Source organism: Periplaneta americana, chromosome 2, assembly GCF_040183065.1.
Source record: "Periplaneta americana isolate PAMFEO1 chromosome 2, P.americana_PAMFEO1_priV1, whole genome shotgun sequence".
NCBI lineage: Eukaryota > Metazoa > Arthropoda > Insecta > Blattodea > Blattidae > Periplaneta > Periplaneta americana.
The window spans coordinates 136,202,476-136,223,096 of NC_091118.1; the positions used below are offsets into that span (position 1 = coordinate 136,202,476).

Below are 20,621 nucleotides of genomic sequence, written 5' to 3' on the forward strand. Positions count from 1 at the left end.
TTAAAATATCGACTGAAGAACCATAAAAATGTCAATTGCTGATGTTTATTCTTCATATGGTTGTAAGTTTTAATGTGAAGTAGGAACAAAGGAGAAGTACAGTTAGAATACAGAATCCCCAACTTCACCTCCCTACTGGAAGAATATGTACATTTTATTTTTAACTCTATTGCCCATGGCAGCATTTGAACTTGCGACAACTGAATCCAGAAATTAATACGAGACAATATTTACTGTACACATTAATTAAAGTATGCATTCATCTTACTTGAGTGGGTGTTGTAGAAGAGACACCATCAGTTCTACTGTAAGAGCACCAGCTATTGAGGAAATACCTGGCCTAGTAACTGTGCACTGTTGGTCGAGTGTTCTGTCTCTCTGAGACTGTGAATGAATATAAACAATCTAATCAGCAAATGTAAATTATTAATATAATTTTCTTACACTAAATGCGGAGAAATATTATGCACGTGGGCTGATTTGCTAGTCATATACTCTACTGTAGGCAATGTACTACCACACTGTGTTATAGCAATAATTCTTCAATGCACACATTTTCCAATGCAATAAATAATTATAAATTTTAAGACAGTATCTTATCAATGAAGATAATAACTGTATCAATTTCATTTATGACTAAAGAGAAGACTAGATCTAGATGAATTTTCATACAAAGGAAAGCATACATGAAATCGGTCTGAAACAATTAATTAAAAAAATACAAGAAATGATTTACTAATAATGTGAAAAACAAAGAATAAGAAAACAGTTCTGACAGAATTCATTTCAAGGTAGCAGGCAGTTTTAAGGGAGGAAAATGACATAACCAAATAAATAAAAAAAAATTGTTATGATCTTAAAAAATAGTAAAGGGTGTTGCTTATCATGTTCCAAAATATTCTGATAGTATTATGACTAAGTGCTCTTAACAATTTAAATGCCAGCAGCCACGCACTTCTATTAGAAGGGAGTTTGCATCTTTAGTCAACCGTCTCGGTATCTTACATTTTCAATTCATTGAACCCATATTTCTCAGCAGCTATTTATTGTAGGACAATGAAATTTTATATACAGCTATTTTAGACAGTAATGAACATAATGTCGCTTTCAAAATTTAATAATAAGCTACGGTATGGTTTTGGTATTGTAAAATACATGTAATTTTTTTTTTCATTCCAAGAAAGACATATTTTATTTATTTTTATAAAATCAAATAAAAAAAACAGAACCAATATAATCATTGCTATGGTGTTCAAAATAGCTGTGAAAAATATCAGATTGATATAAACTGTAGTTTTCAGAAAATTTGGGTGGAAATGAAAGTCATTATTCTACATTAGGTACTCTGGTAAGATATGAAATTCCCTTTCTTAAAATTATGAAAAAATTAAGGAAAATAAAATAAGCCGTTTTTAGTAAACATACCAAGTTTGAAGAACCTATCTCTAAAACTTTGGAAGTTGTAAGAATTTGAATACAACTCTATATTTTTACAACTGTGCCCCCTTAAAAGGAAGTACAGTACAAAGACTAGTTTTTTTTTTTTTTTTTTTTTTACACAAGACAAACTGTGTAAAATTCAAATTAATATAACAAAATGAAATGTACACTTACATTCCCTGGCGCAGTAACATCATTACAAAAATAACATCCCAATTTATGTCCAGGAATTGACTTGTCAGAACAATCAGGAGTAGAGTTGACAGTGTCGTCAGATTTCACACCATGTCGCATCACGAGGTATGTATCAAATCCCAAGGCTGCATTCATTACGAGCTATAATCAGAACAGGTTATATGTTTTCTTTCAAATATAAATATTGTTTGTATAGTTTGTATTACACTTCCATTTAAATGTGAACTGCATATTATAGTTTCTCATTTTACAGAGTTGAACGATATAAACTACCAAAAATATTCCTTTGATAACATTTTTGATGTTTAATTTAGCTGTAAAATAAGGTATTTATTGTTTCGTTCTTTGGGTTATCTGGGCGTCTTTATTAGCCATTTTTAGCTAATATGTCGGCCATAATTTCAATATCAAACGAGACATTTTTACCATTATAATAAATACGATGTAAACTTAGAAATAATAACAAACTATGTGTTGGTCTGTTGTCGCAGAATACAAAATAGACGAAATGCAAATGACCAAGAAATAAAACTCAATGGTGAGAGTGGAAAATAACAGTGGCGTATACTGGTTAAAGGGTTTGGGCTACCGCTGACCCTATTATTACACAAAATATATCTAACAATTACTTTAATTTTAATTACTATGGTAAAACTAATAATACAAAATTATTACATTATGTTATATTATAAACTTTTTCTTTTGTAATTTCCTTGGGCTACCACCGGTAGCCCCAGTAGCCCGCAAAATACGCCCCTGGAAAATAAGGAACCATGTGTTCAGGTATTTTTTAAAGATAGTTTCAACTATTTGCCTGCAGATGACGCCAAAATCTAATTTTACAAAATTTTTGGTTGGTCTGTTGTTGCATAACTCTGTTCATGTACATATATTCATTAAAAGGTAACTTTAAACTACGTATAACTAGTGTGTATCTACATAGTGCACAAATGGGAAATGAATCATACAACATTTAGTAAAAATATTTATTATAACAGCATTTGCTCTGGCCAGTAATAATTATAAATAATTTATTCTCATAATTATTTCAGTGACGTGGTTCACAAAAAAGAATGGTTGCTCACCTTGATTCAATTTCTCCCAACATATCAAGAAGTGCTGTTGCCGTCAACGATTCAAACCTCAATTTTTTTTATCCTTAATAATTGAGATTTTCCATTATTTTGGATGATTATTTCTAGAAGTGAAACGTTTTTTAATAGGTATAGCTTCTGGAATTTTACTATGAAATGACTCACAGATATTGGGTATGAACAGAATCTGTACAATAGTTTAGGAAAAAATTTCGTGCACAGACAGACAGACAGACAGACAGACAACACCTTTTCAAATATCAGAAATGATAAAAAGTTGTTTCCGAATATATTTCCAAGTAATTTTATTTTTTGATAGCAATGCAATACTTTCATTTACATTTCGAAAAATGAGAAAATATCTGAAATGCTACAGTTTTATTGAACTCAATTGTTAACAAGATATGTTTCACTTTACTTTACATCTGTAATTACAAATAAGGGTAAATAAAGTAAACTTTATCCTAATTGAAGCCTGTATGTACGTCCAATACCTTTCTTTTACTTGCAGCAATAAGTGTTGGAAGCCATCGACTTTCTCTGGAATCCATAAGAAGGAACACGACATCATGGTTATCAATTAACTCTTCTAAAACCTGAGTGCTGGTTCTTGTATCAGCCAGTAGAGATGGACCAATAGGATGACCAGGCATAGGAATGTTAAGCTGTACTCCCCGTGACTCCTGTGTGTTATAAAACAGATATAAAATTATGAAAACTGCATAATTACCTTCCACCTTATGACAATGAATAGAGACTGTATTTATGTGCAAAGTCCACATTTCGTGACAGTCTAAGACGTTATAATATTCTTTTGAAATTCTTTTTTGCCTGACCATTCTACATGCACTTCATAATGCATATTTCAAAATGTGTGATCATTTAAAAGCCCACATTTAATATTCAGAAGGCAGTAATTTGCTTTATGATACTGACTATTGGGAGAACAAACGTAATATAATGTAGTACTGATGCTTACGTCAATGCATCAATCCTATTCTTCATTTTAAAAACTTAATAACGTAATTTCAGTCCAATATACAGTATATACAACTGATTCTTAAGAAATGCATTCTACATTTATGTTGTTGTTTTCTAATGCCAGACGTTTGATAATAAAGTCATTTGACCTCTTGCACTCCAATATTTTTCAAAGATATTATCATGGTCAGCCACTGAAGCACAGATTTTGAGGTGTTCCGAATCCATTTCTTGGTTTGAGTTGCACAATGGGCAGTTAGGGGTCTGATATATTCCAATTCTATGCAGGTGTTTGGCCAAACAGTCATGGCCTGTTACCAATCTAAATGCAACTACAGAAGATTTGCGTGGTAAATCGGGAATTAACTGTGGATTACGATGCAGAGAGTTCCATTTTTTTCTCTGAGATTGTGTTATCAAATTTTGCATTGCTCCCGACCTACATACATTGAAGAGTACATTAATATTTCTACTTCTCTTTATAGTGCACCCTCATTTCAGTTATAGTGAACCTAAAAACTATAACTTCCAAGAAAATGTTGTAATTTTAAAATGACCAAAATGATAATTTGCGAAAACCCCTTCTCATATAATCTTTCAAGAATATGTTTAGAAAAAATTTCAAACCTGTTACTCCTTAGACATTGAAAGACAAAGAAAGAATATGTTCAGCTTCCTGGATAGCTTAGAACATGTTACAGAAAATAATGTACGCAGTGAAGGATAAAGGAAGGATTAGTTCTGACTCCTTTAAAAAAGGTTATTAGAAGAATAAGTAGAGAAAGGGTTTCCTTTTGTAAACGGGAGCAGAGTGATGACTAAAGGCAAAGTATAAGAAGGATTACAGTATAATGGTTATCAACCCTCCCTCCTGCATCTTTGTAAAAGTGAGTCCTGGGAAATTTCAAGGCCGAGTACACAGTAAGCATACCTCCATAATTAGTGGGAGGGGGCACGAAGTCAGTCAGTGCCTACATGGTCAGATTAGATTCAAGTTTTGAACTGTGAACATCAGGATGTCGAAGTGTAAAGTAGCCTATTTACGTTGAAAGACAAGTGAACATTATTACGATATTGAACATAGTCTATCCCAAGTGGACATTAATACTGTATGTACAGCAATGTCAGTAGTATAAAAACAGACACTTCGGTTTTAGTGAACCTCGGATATAGTGAACGAAATATGTTGGTTCACCATAACCGGAATTTACTGTAGGCCTACACGTTTTTACATACAAATTAAACTCTACCTTTATTCATATAAAAAAAAAATTGGACACTCAAATTAAGATCAGTATAGGTTGAAAACTGAACTTCATTTATTTGTCTTTATAGATGTCCTTAAAAAACAACAACTCGTATACAATAACACAACAAATGCTCAAAAACTATAAGTAATTTCCCTCAATTTTTGTCCACTTGCATGCTCTCTATAAAGTGTACGTAAAATAGTAAACTTGAATCTTTCTGGTCAATACAGTCATTCTAATATCTACTTTACTACTACCGGTACTATATTTTTTTAGAATTAAATATTTTGTGTATATTACAATATTTTATAAATGCAGAGCTCATGATACGTGTTCACGTACAGCTCACAGAGAACATTAACAATAATACACATTTCATATTAAAAAAAGAACAGAACTGTGATATCGAGGAAATCTGAAGATAGCAAGCATATCTTGCATATTGATGACAATGTGCAGATTGTAGATACTTTTCTTGCACATACGCAACAAGTAACATAATTATTTTAACACAGAATTAAAAATATATGTCTTATTACAAACTTTCCTCATTAAGTTTTTATAATACGCAATTGCATTTATAGTGATATTTCAAAGAAATCTGCGAGACATCTTCTATGTTTTGGTACTCCCAGTTGGTTCAATCTTCAGTGAGAAATAACCGGATTTTATCACATACGAATATCAGAGTCCTTACTCCACTACAGAAGATTTTGGTTCATCAGTGAATTCCTTCATGCTGAATTGTAGCAATGAGGCAGACAACCTACTGGCACAGACAACCTAAGACATGAAAATTCTACAAACATCCCAACATAAGTACATCCTACATATTTGCTTCAAACTTTATACATCAGCAATGACAAAAAAAGTTTACAAAAAACTGAAGATAGTTTTTTTTTTTTACAATCACCATCATGCAATGGATGCCAACCATTTGCATAACTCTTTAGCTGTAAAGAGTACTTCGCTGTATGATGACACTAGGAAACCAGGCAGCATCTACTCTAACATTTTCATCTTTTTTAATTTGCGTATTTGTTTCTGTTTGAGCAATGACAAAGTCAAATTTTTATAATGCATTGAGAATAGGAGAAAGATTTCAGTCTTGTGAATGAAATTTCAGTTTGGCCAAGTACAACAGATGAAGAGAGCTCAACTACCGAGGTTAATAAAGGAAAACGCTAGGAAAACCAAAAAAAAAAGACCTGGGAAGATAGAATTACAGAGGGAACTGTACATGAAAGAGGCAGTCACCTTAACTGAGGATAAGAATAGATGGAGGTCTCTCACATCCTCGCACCGGAAGATAAGTTACCAGAAGAGTGAATTAAGTAAGTAAGTATGGAATTTCATAATAGCTTATTCAGATGATCTTCGACATATAAACGAGAATAGAAATAGTTAAGCAGCGTTCATTTGTTACATTAAGTTTAACAAAAGAATTATCTGCAATATGTCAGATGTAGTTTAGTTATCTCTCTCCTACTGAAAATGAGATCTGTAAGAAATTCCACATGTTTTTCCAAAATATGATAAGGTACCCAAAAATACTGGGTGTTCAGTTCAAAGTGTGTCATGGCTCACTGTATGCCGTCATATGGCTAGTTGATGAGCCTAGAGAATTCAATCTTCCTACACTTCCGCAGAGGTGTATTACATATGTGCCAGAGAAGTTGCATAGCAAGTACGGCATTCATTCTGAAGAGTACTTACTGGTATGTACGGTATCGCTGGTAGTGGCAGGAATGTGAACTGTTTGGAAACATTTACTGAGGTGGGTTTTTTTCTTACAGTCAGGATATGGGGAGAGGGTTAAGATGATTTCTTACGTATTTGTTGATATTAACTTCGATGGTCAACATGGACACAGAGCATGATTTGTATTGTGGAATGTTGCTGTACGCAACCGATAACAAATACCCTGCGTACGACTTGCCCACGCAAAACACAGTTCGAAAGAGGTTATGGTAGCACACAGACTGTACACACTGCCATCTGTTGCTACGACGTTCAAATTATACCGTACACGTTCTCAAGTTCAGATTGAATGCCTTGATTAATACGCAACTTCTCTGACATAAAAGCTGAAACTCGCTTCAAATCGCTGACTCACAACAGTGACGTCATGACACACTTTGAAATGAACACCCAGTACACCAAACACCCATCAATGTAAAAAAAAAACTCAGTCTTATACGAAAGTACTACTTACCACTCCTGGAAAAATTGCTCTTAAGGCATCTGCTGCAGCCTCAGATTTTGGTCGTCCACTGTTCAAACTGTCTTTATATGTAAACAGAGACTGGCGAACTGGATTCGAATAAGAAACACAGCCATTGTCCACTAGTGTAATGTACCGCACTCCCCAACCCTGAATAACAATTTACAATCATCAAAAGAATTCTAAATCAGTCATCGTAACTTTTTATAGACACAGATAAACTTGTTATCTATATTCAGTCTGTGCACAAAAAAATATCTACTTAACATTACTTAAAACAAATATTATCATAAAACAAAACCAACACATTCTCAGAAGTGCCTTTGGTTATCTTACACTGTAACTATCTACTCTGAAAACTATTGTAATTGTAATTGTAAACGAAAAACAATACCTGTCATTAACAATGAACTTTATTTTTGTTGAGGAATATATACTATATATAGTGTACTAGTATACTCATGCAGTAAATAAAGAATGGCAATAAAGATAACCTGATTTCATACACATTAAAATAAATTTGCAGTTGAATGCCATGTTTTTTAAACAGTAAAAGAGATATACATGAAATGCAAAAAGTCGTTCTAGTCTTATAAATATAATAATGCGTTAGGCACAGTCAAGTACTCTTAATATGCTTCATAACGAACTTCATTCTCTGTCTCGAATTGAAACTAGTAATGTTCAATGAAATTAATTAAAAATATTTTATAATAAAATAAAATGAAATCCCAAGGAAACCCAAATTCATGAATTAAAATTAGTGTAACCATAAAGAAAATATATCACAAATGCATGTACTGTATCAATTACATTGAGGTTATGGTAACCTTACACACAGGCACTTTATTTACAACACATCTCAATGGGAAATAATGTAAAAGACAAAGTGTGATGGATGAAATGAGTATTAGCTATGTTCAATATGTCGGAAATAGAAAATTTATAAAAAGTGCACTGAATGCTGAAAAATAAAAATGGAAGAAAAGCAGGACGAGGAGTTTGTAATAATCGTATAAAAAAAGTGTTTCATTTCAACTGACAACAACGTTACAAAGACCTGACAAAAATATGTTCATATATATAGGTGTATAATTTAACTTCTACTCACATTATTTCTCACATAACCCACTTTAAATTCACTTTACCAAACATGAATGCGAAACAAAGAAAGCGAAATTTCACAGAAATGTTATGGAGTCAACAAAACATAAGAAATTATATTTTCATCATGATATTGCTTGAAACATATTAATGTATTAAATCTACATATTGTAGCCTACTGACTTGATTTCACCACCTGATAATATTCAACGAACCAATAGTGTTCGAGCAACAGAGCAGCCAAGGGTTCCAGAACCAAGAAGCAAGCACCGAGTATTTTTTATCAGATCGAGGTTCAACTGAGGCATCAATCTCCATTTCATCAGTTTTAAGTTTAAATCCACAGACGTTTCAGCCAGCCTGAAACAAATAATTACAAGTAATGCACAAAAATAACTACACTCAATTTCACAGAAATAGTGTACAATATTATTTCAGCATCGAGAGAACTCAGAAATACAAGATATTACGGGGTGAGAGTTTTTTGGGCTAAGAGGCCACGATCTACTGGCAATGGTACATTCAAACGATTCGTCTAAAGCTACAGTAGGAATCACTACACCCTAGAGTGCTTCGCCACTGTATGCAATGGCAAACACTTCGAACATCTCCAGTGAACGAGCAATGTACCATAATCCAAGTCAATAAAACATTCTACAAAGTAACAGCAATCTAATATAATATAAATCTAAATTTAACAGAAGAAATACTGAAATCAGAAGTAAACACTGAAATGCTGAAACAATTGTCTTTAGAGACAATTAATATTAGGTACTCTCCACAAAACTGGCTTCATTTATACACCGAAGGATCCTTGATCTCCAGAGAACAAGGTGCCGGTGCAGGTGTTACGTGCTGTCTCTTCTCACTTTATAGATCTCTTGGATATGGAACAACAAGTTTTGATGGTGAAATCATTGCAATAAATGAATGTCTCAGGAATCTTCTATGCCACATCAATAAATTTAGGAATGCAGTTATATTGTCAGACTCCAAAACAGCTATTCTATCAATCGTCTCTAAACACACACCTTCATCTCAAACAGCAGAAATAACTAAAATGCTCTCTCAATCAATATCACTCAATAAAAGAATTGTATTCCAATGGATACCATCCCATTGTGGAATCCTGGGAAACGAGAATGCGGATGCTTTAGCAAAGAAGGGCAGCACTGCTACTTACAGACCTGTTACTAAATCTACATATTACTCTGTGAAGAGATTTATTAAATCTACATACTTAGACTTCAACAAACAAAATTTGATAACTCAATCCCAAGGGAAAAAATGGAACTCTCTGCATCAAAATCCACAGTTAATTCCCGATTTACCACGAAAATCGTCTGTAGCTGCATTTAGATTGGCAACAGGCCATGATTGTTTGGCCAAACACCTGCATAGAATTGGAATATATCAGTCCCCTAACTGCCCATTGTGCAACTCAAACCAAGAAATGGATTCGGAACACCTCAAAATCTGTGCTTCAGTGGCTAGTCATGATAATATCTTTGAAAAATATTGGAGTGCAAGAGGTCAAATGACTTTACTGTCAAACGCCTGGCATTAGAAAACAACAAAGTAACAGCAGACTTTATCTGATACATCTCTGTCGGTTTTTCGAAAACAAAGTGGTTTTAGTGCAGTTATAGGGAAGAGGCTCTCTCAGACAGCTTAGCTTCTCCCACTACAGTTGCTGCTGTACAAAGGTACTCATGCTGACTGCTCTGCATACAATACGAATTCCCCAGCCCTGTTCTATCTAGTGATAGTTACGAGACTTTTCGCTTCTTTCCTAATGCAGAATCCCCTGCACCTCTTCATGGTATAAAATCACGAATCACCCTGTATAAAGTACGAACAACATACATTCAGTAGATTAGAAAAAAGAACAGATGGATGGCATTCTAAATCACCTTTTGGAATGAACAAAAATGAAAATGTGTGCTTTCTTAATATTATTCGAAATAGATATTTTCTGCAACATTACAATACTAATGTCATACTTTGCATAATGAGAAAGTAAACACTTCTATTTCCATTTATATTCAGGATTTCAACACTCACTTTACAGGATCCATAGACGAGCTGAGGTTCATCATCCTTGGGCCAAATTTCCCTCTTTCATTGCGCTCCCATCCAACCCATTTTAATTTATTTCCCGAGGTATGGGAAGTGTTATTCACAGGACTAGTCATTTCACTCGGAGAATCTAAAGCTTCTGACTCGGTATGTGTAGGGAAAGGCGTTGTTTCTGGAGAGGGAGGTTCTGTGGTTGGAGGTGGAGGTAATGTAACCTCCAGAATTAGACTGTCTTCTGTAGACCACGTTGAACAGGGCAGTAATCGAAGACGTAAACATAAGACTTTCAGTCTGCAACCCACCAATTCTGAACTGTAAAAATAAAATTAAAACGTTCGTGCTTGTGAAAAACTTATTTTATACACATTATTAACAAAAAAAACCCTTAACTCACTACTGAACCGACGAAATTGAAATGAGGTGGCAACACTCATTTGAGTACCTACCTAGCTGTAAGTGCACGACAAAATTGATTTTCAACTAAGGAAAATAGCTGGAAATATTTCTGTTGGAGCTGTATCATTTTGTAAAATTTCAAGAGAATTGTTCATTTTTTTCTGACTTTCTTTCGCAAATTTCTTAAGAGGGAGGGAGAAAGCATAAATCGAGTAAAAACGAAAATTACACAGCAAAGGAAAAAATTAACCAAACACAAATTATCGAGAGTCAACTGAATTACCAATATATCAAAACAAAATATTTTAATATATTATAGTGTTTTAGGATAACTTTACTTATATTGACAAGGAAGAGATATTCCCAGTGTTATAAATAAAGAACTACTTCTATGTGCACTTGACCTCTGTCTTTTAACAAGGCTATATTCATAATTATCACAATTACAAGATAAATTTCTGTTTTAATATTTAATGAATATGGCAAACGGGTCTACAAAACAGTTCATCTGTACGAATTGGAGATAATTCTAATAAATGAATTTACTTATCTGCTTTTGAAGCAATGTACGAATAATCATTATGATTTAATGACTGTAAAATAACAATTATGCATACCAATGATACGATAACAAGGCCAAGAGATTTCGCAACGGCCATCCAGGATGATCACGCAATGGACAAGGATCTGCCACTCCTAAATAAATACCCTCTGCTTTCTTAATATCTTCACCATCTGGAATAGCTAGAGGCACCTTTTTAACATCACATAATGGAAAAATATTTATACAACTGGAATCACCACCGTTGTCAACTTGGATTAGAAAATATCCTCTCTGTCTCCAATCATCCATTTCCAGATATATTCTTGCAAGTTCCGTAACCTGAAAAGAAATTAATTATAAAATGAGCAGTGAACATAGTTCACAATAATATTATCAAAATCTTAACACTATTATTTTGGAACTTTTAATTTATGAAACCAAGATAGGATATCAGTACTGATATTCCAAAAATAGACATTTTTCTCAATCAATTCTGATAACAATTAGCATAGCACAATAAGGTAACAAAAATTACCTAAATTCATATTTTAAACACTTCAATTATAAAAGAACTTATTTCACTACAACAAATTAGAAGTGGTCAGAAGATAGAGGGAAATAGTTCTCGGTTATGCTTATGATTTCTCTATTTGCCAGTTGCCAATGAAAGAAACTTCTTCCAAAACCATATAATTCTTACATGATTCCTGTAACATTCGTACACAAAAGCCAGGTGGGCAATATCATTTCCATGGATTTACACACTGTATGGCAACACCGAAAAACTGGCAACTGGAAAGTGGAGATGGAAACTCTAACTGAATGCAGAGCTGGTGAAGATTGGTGATGAGAAGAGAAAATGGAGTTATTCTTCAAACCAAATGCCACTTTTCGCTAGCCTTACTATACACATATTTTACAAAATGTATTAGAAAGTAACAAGTTATTTTCCCTCTTCTCCATCACAGGTAGGGTGGCCTGCAGTCAATCTGAAGCTTTGAGGCCTAAAATTTAACCCATGATGCTCATTATGAGCATGATTCACGATCAATCCACAGGCAAATACGAACTTGCATAGACTGCTTGGTTTAAGCACGCATGTAAAACCCTAAAGAATGAGTATTTCTACACGAATTCGAATGAGTGATGAATGTGTATTATGCGTGTGCAATCATCTCTAAATACAGAACAGAAATCATGGGTTAAATGCAGGTGAGGTGACTAGCATTTATTACGTACTAAAGTTGGCAGGTCGGTAACATAACCACAAATTGATCATTGGATGTATAATATCAGTAACTAATAACACGTCAATAACATTTATAAATAAATAAATAGGCCTAAATATAAAATAAATAAAAAAGTGTCTATATACTTAATTAAATTCATTTGCACTTATTTTAAAAAATATAAGCTTGGGCGTGTGTGTGCATGTGGCACTGTATGTGTTAACTTAATAACACCTCGATAACGTTATTATTAAAAAGGGTATACGAATATACTGTATATATGTGCTTCTATATAAAAGATAAAAATATCCAGCATTTTTATTTACATACCTGATCCTCTGAGAAAATATCAGTCAATTTTAATGGTTGTTTCTTTAAAGTAACAGTAGGAAAATTCGGTGCTGGAAATGCACACCAGTAATAGAAATGATATTTCTTCAAGTCCTAAAACAATACAAATTGTATTACATAATAGAAAAATTATTTATGAAGAATGTTCTCCCGATGACAATCAATAGTCGCAACACTCAATTTACATAATAATGTAAATCATAAATTTTATATATATACTGTGTATATATATATATTTTTTTTTTCTGTAATGAGATAATATAAAAATGAATTAGTGCAATGAGAAGTAGATAGCAATTTATGTCATCATCATCATCATCATCGACGCTACAGCCCAATTTGAGCCTCGGCCTCCCTTAGAACTCTCTTCCATGTATCTCTGTCCCTGGCAACCAACCACCATCCTTTAATTCCCACTTTCTTTAAATCCTCCAACACTCCATCCATCCATCGCAGTCTTGGTCGTCCTACACTCCTTTTTCCTTCAAATTTATTCCCCATAACTTTCTTGGGTATCTCATGATCTGCCATCCTTTGCATATGTCCTGCCCATCGTAATCTTGATATTTTAATAACTGTAACCACATCAGGGGACTTATATAGTTGGTAAAGTTCAAAGTTGTATCTTATTCGCCATTCTCCATTATCACATATTGGGCCATATATCTTCCTTAAAATTTTTGTTTCAAAGGATCTCAAACTTGACATATTAGGCCTAGTCTTTGAAAGGGTCCACGTTTCACAGCCATATGTTAATACAGGTTTTACCAGAACGTTATAAATATTGCATTTTGTTTCCCTTGTAAGAAGTCTTGACTTAAAGTGCCTCAATAATCCAAAATATGCTTTATTAGCACTTTGAATTAGCAATTTATGTAAATTCACAAAATTACTGCTAGACATACTGGTACAATGAAAAACCAGTCACTATTCACGAGGTTCACCTACATAACAAGGAAGTTGGTGTATAGTGTGCCATGAGTGTAAAAAAAATATATATATTTTTAGAAATGATTAATGCCGAAATGATATGTGAATCTGACTTTACACCATTTTTTCCAAGAGTCGATTGAAAGAGAACGAAATTATATATTCTTTCAATTGAATTCCACCACTGCTCATACAGGAAGCATTTCCCTACAAGAAATTAACAGTTTTCCAGGACAGAATCATAAGTGTTCCCCTCAATATCCCGACTTGAGATCCTGCGATTTTTATCTTTGGGATTCATTAAAAGATAAAGTGTACAGGACAAACCCACGCATCTATGAAGATCTCGAGCATAATATCCATCAGGAAATTGCCTCTATTTCTCGACAGATACTTGGTCAAGTTATGCAGAACATGTTAAGTAGGTGTAAAAAGAGAGAGGAAACGATGGGTAGCTGCAGCATGTTCTTAAAGTGGGCAAGTACAACATATTAAAAGTGCGAATTCAGCATGCCGACTGGCTGATAGGTGCACTGTTGCTATGAATATGAAAGCCACCATATGGGCAGACTACATGTTAAACTGAGACAATCCATATTAACATACAGAATTGTTACCAAGAGGTCAAAAGATGTAAAATTAGGTTGTGAACCCATATCCTGAAAGAATGCAAGACAGCTGTCAAAGAGAATATGTGTTATGGAGTATAGTTGTCACTAATCATCAACTTGCCAGATCATGAAGTTCAGCTCAGTCTACGACTATGAAGCAATGGACAGCATACCTCATTACAAAACTACGTTTTTTTCCAGGTATTTCCTCAACCAATTCAAAGCAAATGCTGGACAATTTGTAGCACTGGACCTCAGGCTCATTTCGCCATCATTAATTTTAACTTCATATTTCATTTATAAGTTGCATATCAATTAGATTAGATTAGATTAGACCTTTATTAGCCGATAGAATTACAAGCATTCATGGCGTCATCAGTACACAAGAAAAATGTCATAACATACAATATAATACAAAAATAGACTTAATTCTAAATAAATTTAACAGTTTAATATTACGTGACATGCAAAAAAAAAAAAAATATATATATATATATATATATATATATATATATGACAAGCTTGATCTTCAGTCTCCACTGTTCTATCTAGTATCTTCTCTTTTTGCTTTTCCCTGTCTTTTCTTCAACTCTGAGTTACCTGAAACATAAATGGTCAAGGACAGTATCAAGAAACGTTAAATACTAAAATTTTAAATTTAGATATTCATTTGTGCAAAATCGCATATGTGTTAATAAAATGTTCTTTACCTCTTTTTTTAATTTTCTTATGTTAAGTTCTTTGATTTTCTGTGGAAGTTTATTATATAAATTGCTGCCTCTATGTGATATGCAATACAGAATACAGCAGAATGTAGTACCATTGATTTGCATATACAGAGAGTTCCTATGCAGATTGGTCCTACCCCAACTCCACCTAACAAAATCTGTTGTTGGGCAGCAAGCGTACGGACTGGTCCATGCACACTTCCCAATGCAAACCAATCCCATCCCTTACCACTTAGCTTCCTCAGGACAGGCGCTCTGCACTACTGTCATTAAGTCGACGGAACATTACTACCTGGAACTCTTTGTATATGCGAGCATATATGGAAAAGAGACTGCCTAATTACTTAGCATTCTAACAACAACTATTTAGATTTGTCGTACATTCCAGATAGGAATGTCTCGGATTTTGGCGATGATAAAATCGACAAATTTTCTCATTTTCACTTTTCAAGGCGTTATTAACATACTGATATTCGAAATATGTTTGCAAAGAACAATATTATGAGCTTCCTAACATATCTACCTCAATTTTACGTTGCCCTTCCAGATCATAATACCAATGTAGAAGATACACTATCATCAATGCATGCCCACTGAACAGCAATACAATATGGGATAAATAAGTTACCCAGAATCCTAAAAACTAATATCAAATAAAAAAAATAATAAGGGGAAGAGTATGGTCCTTAGAGAATGTACAAACAACAGAAAAGTGCACCTTATTTTTACATTCATGACATGCATAAATATTAAAATAATACCTCACAATTAGTTTTATTGGTACTTGCATTATTGGAGGAATGAGAGAATGTAGCCAAAAATTACCGCATAAGTCAGTAGAAAGAACCGAGACAATAAGGCAGGGTTATCCAATGCTTCTCCACTAGTAATACTCTGCCACAATTCTTGACCCAGTTCTTCAAGTAACGCAATTTTATTGCAGTTCTTGAATGCTTCCAGTGTATTTTTGTTAAGCAAAATGCCATATGCTGCAAGCATAGGTTTCTGAACTTCAAACTCCCTGAAAATATAAATTTTAAAATTAAAGTTGTCTATATAGAGTAAACAACGAGATGTTATTTTTTTAAGCATGTATCATGCAATTTATGATCATATTTTCCCGATAAATAGACGAACCTTCATATGTAAGTTTGATTACTATAAAAGAACCACCACATACCACAGGTATGTTGTATAGGAAGGAAAATATTTAATATCAACAGTAGAACCAGATACAGTATCCGCAGTTAGTGACTACGACTATACTAGAATTGCCAACCCTCCTGTATTTCCCAGGATCTCCCATATCTGCCCCTAATTTTTAAGTCTCCAGGCTCCTGTATTATTCTTTTCTTCGAGTATTTTTCTTCCTTATTATCTGATGAAAGATGAGTGGAATGGAGAAAAATTCTCCCCGGCACTGGGATTTGAATCCGGGCTTTCAGCTCTACATGCTGACGCTCTATCCACTAAGCCACACCGATTCCCATCCCGATGTCGGATCGAATCCTCTCAGTTTAAGTTCCACTTCTTGGATTTCCTCTAGTGACCTTCCCTCATGCACTGCGTCATAGATGTATGACAGTGGGACAATGTCCACACATGTGCAAAGGTACACTCGTTATGAGTGACTAAGTGGCCGGGACCAGACGGAATAAACGCCATCTTAAATCACTAAGTGATTATTTTTCGCATATATATTATTATGATGTACCGAAGTATATATGATGACGCAGAATATCTGCACGGAAATATCATATGTACTTCGGTACATCATAATAATATATTCCTCACTATTGCATAATGTAAAAACTTTTATTCTAAACACTTGATTTTGCCATGAATGATGATTGTTGTTCAAGACAGGCACTGAAATGTGCAGTCTTTATAGGAGGTAATGCTGGCCAGAAATGGTTTTCAGTGCTCACGCATCTAAAATCAAACTGTGTTAATGTTGAAAATTTGGAAAAAGGTCACAGCCGAATGGATATTGAGTACTAGAAGAAGACATCGATCATTATAAACTATATAACATGTAGGTAGAAGTTAACCTTTTGTATGAATCGGTAGTCACTATATCTTTCTTCTACGGAATGGTCGTATTGTGTACTAAGTGGAATCCATTGTTATAACTCATAATAATACTGAAATTGTTAGCAGAAAAATGGAATGTATTGAAGAACACAAACTCAAGTCTGCTTTTATGAAACAATATCTGATAACGAAATATATATGTACATATTAAATTTTTATGTTAGATCATTTAGTTCTTCTAAATTTCGACTGTAACCTAACAATCTATCACAACCTAAACTATTCTAACCTAACCTTAACTAACTCTAACTAATCCAAGCAAAACTAAGCTAAACTAACCTAAGCTAACCTGATAATGTTATGTTATCTTGGGTAAGCTTAGCTTAGGTTAGCTTAGATTTGCTTGAGTTAGGGTTAGTTAAGATTAGGTTAGGTTAGTTTGGGTTGTGATAGGTTATGTTAGGTTACAGTCGAAATTGTGTGTTTACGAAATTTTTTTGTATTAGGCCTACCTTTGGAAAATTGAGCATAAAATTGTTGTTTGTAAAAAAGAAAAAAAAAGTTCGAAAATTGTGGGGTGGTCGTCTTGCAGAATTACCAAAAAAAGAGTGTATTTTATTTAATCCTGGTTTTAGTTAATCAAAATTCAGTTCTGCCAAATTCTCCAGTTTGAGAAAATAACAATACACAGTTTAGTTCAGAAATTTCATTCAAGTTACTTTGGGTTAGATAAAACACTGGAAATAGACTGACTTGTCCTTAACTGAGGGCGAGATGCACATACCTGGTGCTCAATTAAAGCTACTCCACCCTTTAGCACATCATCAATTACTATTTCGTGGGGCATTTTAACTTTTAAATCAGAGTAGCTAAAGATATGGGAATTTTCAAGTATTTTTCAACCTTATAACTTAGTGGAAGAAATTTTAAGTGCTGGATAAAAACTAGGTTTCAACTCAGTGACTTAGTTGGAACTAATCTTATCAATTGCAATTACCAAATGGACTCGTACTGGATGTCAAGTTCGTCATCGTCATGTTCCAAAATGCGCACACATTTATTTACTGGAACAGCTTTCTGGTGCATTCTGGTCCATCTAAACTACTGCATGGAATCGTTTGTGTTGAAATATCAGAAGCTCATCTTTTGTATTTAAATTTACTTACTGATATGCAGAATTTTATTGCTTTATAGCAGAAGGAAAAGAAGTTCTTAAAGCTATGACATCAAGCTCCAAATAAATTTAAAAAGTGAATTTGTTATACTGAAGCAAGATTGCCATTTCTCATTTATTACTCATATCAAATATCACCCATACAGTATGCATAAAGTTCAATAAAAAGGAACTATTCCTTAGCAAATTCTGCATTTAGTATATTTTATATATAGGATGTATGGAAAGAACACCGACAATGCTTAGTATTTTGGTTGGGATGGTAAACTAATCATTTTTCAAGAGGGAATCAATGTATGGAAATTCATGGTTTGGGCACTGTGGGGCGTCGTAGTTTGAGAATGGTTCAGATATGGTGATAGGTGTGAATTCGATATTTCGCTAAGAAACGCAACAAGAGCATCACACCATACAGTAACTTAAATTACAAAAGATGTTCAAAACGTTTATCTCCTACTTGAATGCAGAGCATACATCAGCGGTGCAGAGACTAATGCACCTGGGCAAATAAATGTGGCTTTGTGCTCAGTATTTCAGTCGCAGTGTGGATTCGTGCGATAAGGTCCTCAGCTGATGTTAGAGGAGTAGCATACACCATAATCTTCATAGTATCCCACAGAAAATAGTAAAGAGTTGTAAGATCAGGTGGCTGTGGTGGCCATGGCACAGGTCTCCCTCTACCAATCCATCGATTTGAGTATGTGGCATCCAGGTGGCGCCACACATTTGCAGCAAAGTGAGCTGGAGCTCTGTCATGTTGCAGCCACATTACCTGACGAACCTGTAGTGGCAGCACATCCAACAGGGTAGGAAGAACATCTCTGAGAAAAATGAGATACCTCAATCCTGTTAGTCTGTTTGGCAGTAGATACGGCCCAAGGATCTGATTGCATAACTATGTAGGCTAATTAGGACATCAAAAACAATCCGATGAAACTTCGATGCTCCACAGCGCCAAATCATGAATTTCCGGACATGGGTTCCCTCTTGAATAATGATCAGTTTACTGTCTTCCCAATATACTAAGCGTTATCGGTGTTGCTTATTATACCCCCTGTATATTCATCCAAACTTGCATGTATAAAATGGCCGGTAATTTTATTCAAATACCAGAGTTGGCAAGCTTAGGGAACGTGTGGCATTAGTGTAGCTTTTATGGAGAAATGCCATAATTTGATTCATCCTGCAGTCTCCTTCCTTGCTAAAGAAGAACCTCTCAAGAGAAATCAGATCAAAGGAATGTATTATTTTTGGTTAATTTATAATGCGCCTTCAGCTTTATAGGAGATATGTCAATGTACTTATGTCAGTTTTTCTTCAAATAATACAAATAATTCTGTTGATTATGGTTTTTAGTCTAGAACATAAATTCAAGAAATAAGCTTAACATTGTCATTACAATCAAATACATTTCCCCGGACCACAAACTTTAGGATTAGGCCTAATTATATGATCTAGAGTTTATGCATTCTTTGTAGAGAATCAATCAACAATTTGAGGCACAAATTAAAGAAATAGCCTAATGGATATAAATACATGGACAGATTTCCTATTAATTTAGCCTATGTTTTAATACAGGCCTATTATTCCATACACTAACAGCGCACAGGAGCAAACATATGGATATATTTTTCTTTAAAACTAATATAAAAAAAAGAAATAATTGTACGTAGTGTATTTGTGAAAATGAATAATACCTTTGTTTAATTTCAGAATCTACTATTGTGACAATGAAAATATCAGGTAGTCAAATGTTTTAAACTAATTCCAAAATAAAAGTGCTGTACGAACATCGAAATTTGAACCTTTCTCAGAAATCTACATACGGCACTTTGAAGTAACATTATTCTACTCACTAAAGGTATAGATGTTGGATAATACTATTTCCTTACGTGTTATATGCACTGCAGTCTACATGAAGGTATGATGTTAAACCAGGAGGAATTGCATTGGAGTAATGTCCCCATATCGGTCGAACTTTTTCTTCTAGTCTGTCAATGTCAAGTTTCACATGTGATAATTTATGCCAAAAACTTGGATCCACCGAAGAATTAAATGGAGAATATTGTAAAATATTCGAACCTTCACTATGCGACATTATACCAAACACTTGTTAACAAATGCCAGTATAATTTTACAGTCTACGTTTGACATACAACACCAACATTGCACAATGTACCAAAAACAAGTACTTTCCGTAAGCAGTAGAGATGTGCGGGTCTTGTTGGTCGACTTTTTCAATTCTTCGCTGCAGTCG

At 34.0% G+C, this 20,621-nt stretch overlaps 1 protein-coding gene across 2 annotated transcripts in view; it reads right to left on the reverse strand.

Annotated features, from left to right (window-relative positions):
- Atg7 (Autophagy-related 7) overlaps positions 1–20,601 on the reverse strand; it is a 32,990-nt gene extending 12,389 nt beyond the window's left edge. Inside the window, exons 1-11 of one of the 2 annotated variants that reach the window (XM_069818497.1) lie at positions 20,447–20,576; positions 20,257–20,355; positions 15,982–16,177; positions 12,867–12,980; positions 11,381–11,646; positions 10,353–10,679; positions 8,504–8,648; positions 7,176–7,334; positions 3,224–3,412; positions 1,615–1,776; positions 269–384 (exon numbers count right to left, since the gene is read on the reverse strand). In XM_069818497.1, coding sequence (XP_069674598.1) covers positions 269–384; positions 1,615–1,776; positions 3,224–3,412; positions 7,176–7,334; positions 8,504–8,648; positions 10,353–10,679; positions 11,381–11,646; positions 12,867–12,980; positions 15,982–16,155 — 1,652 coding nt within the window. In that variant the 5' untranslated portion in view covers positions 16,156–16,177; positions 20,257–20,355; positions 20,447–20,576. Of the gene's footprint in view, positions 1–268; positions 385–1,614; positions 1,777–3,223; positions 3,413–7,175; positions 7,335–8,503; positions 8,649–10,352; positions 10,680–11,380; positions 11,647–12,866; positions 12,981–15,981; positions 16,178–20,256 lie in introns of both variants that reach the window. The other variant, XM_069818494.1, reaches the window with a different exon arrangement.
- Positions 20,602–20,621: the final 20 nt, after the last annotated feature.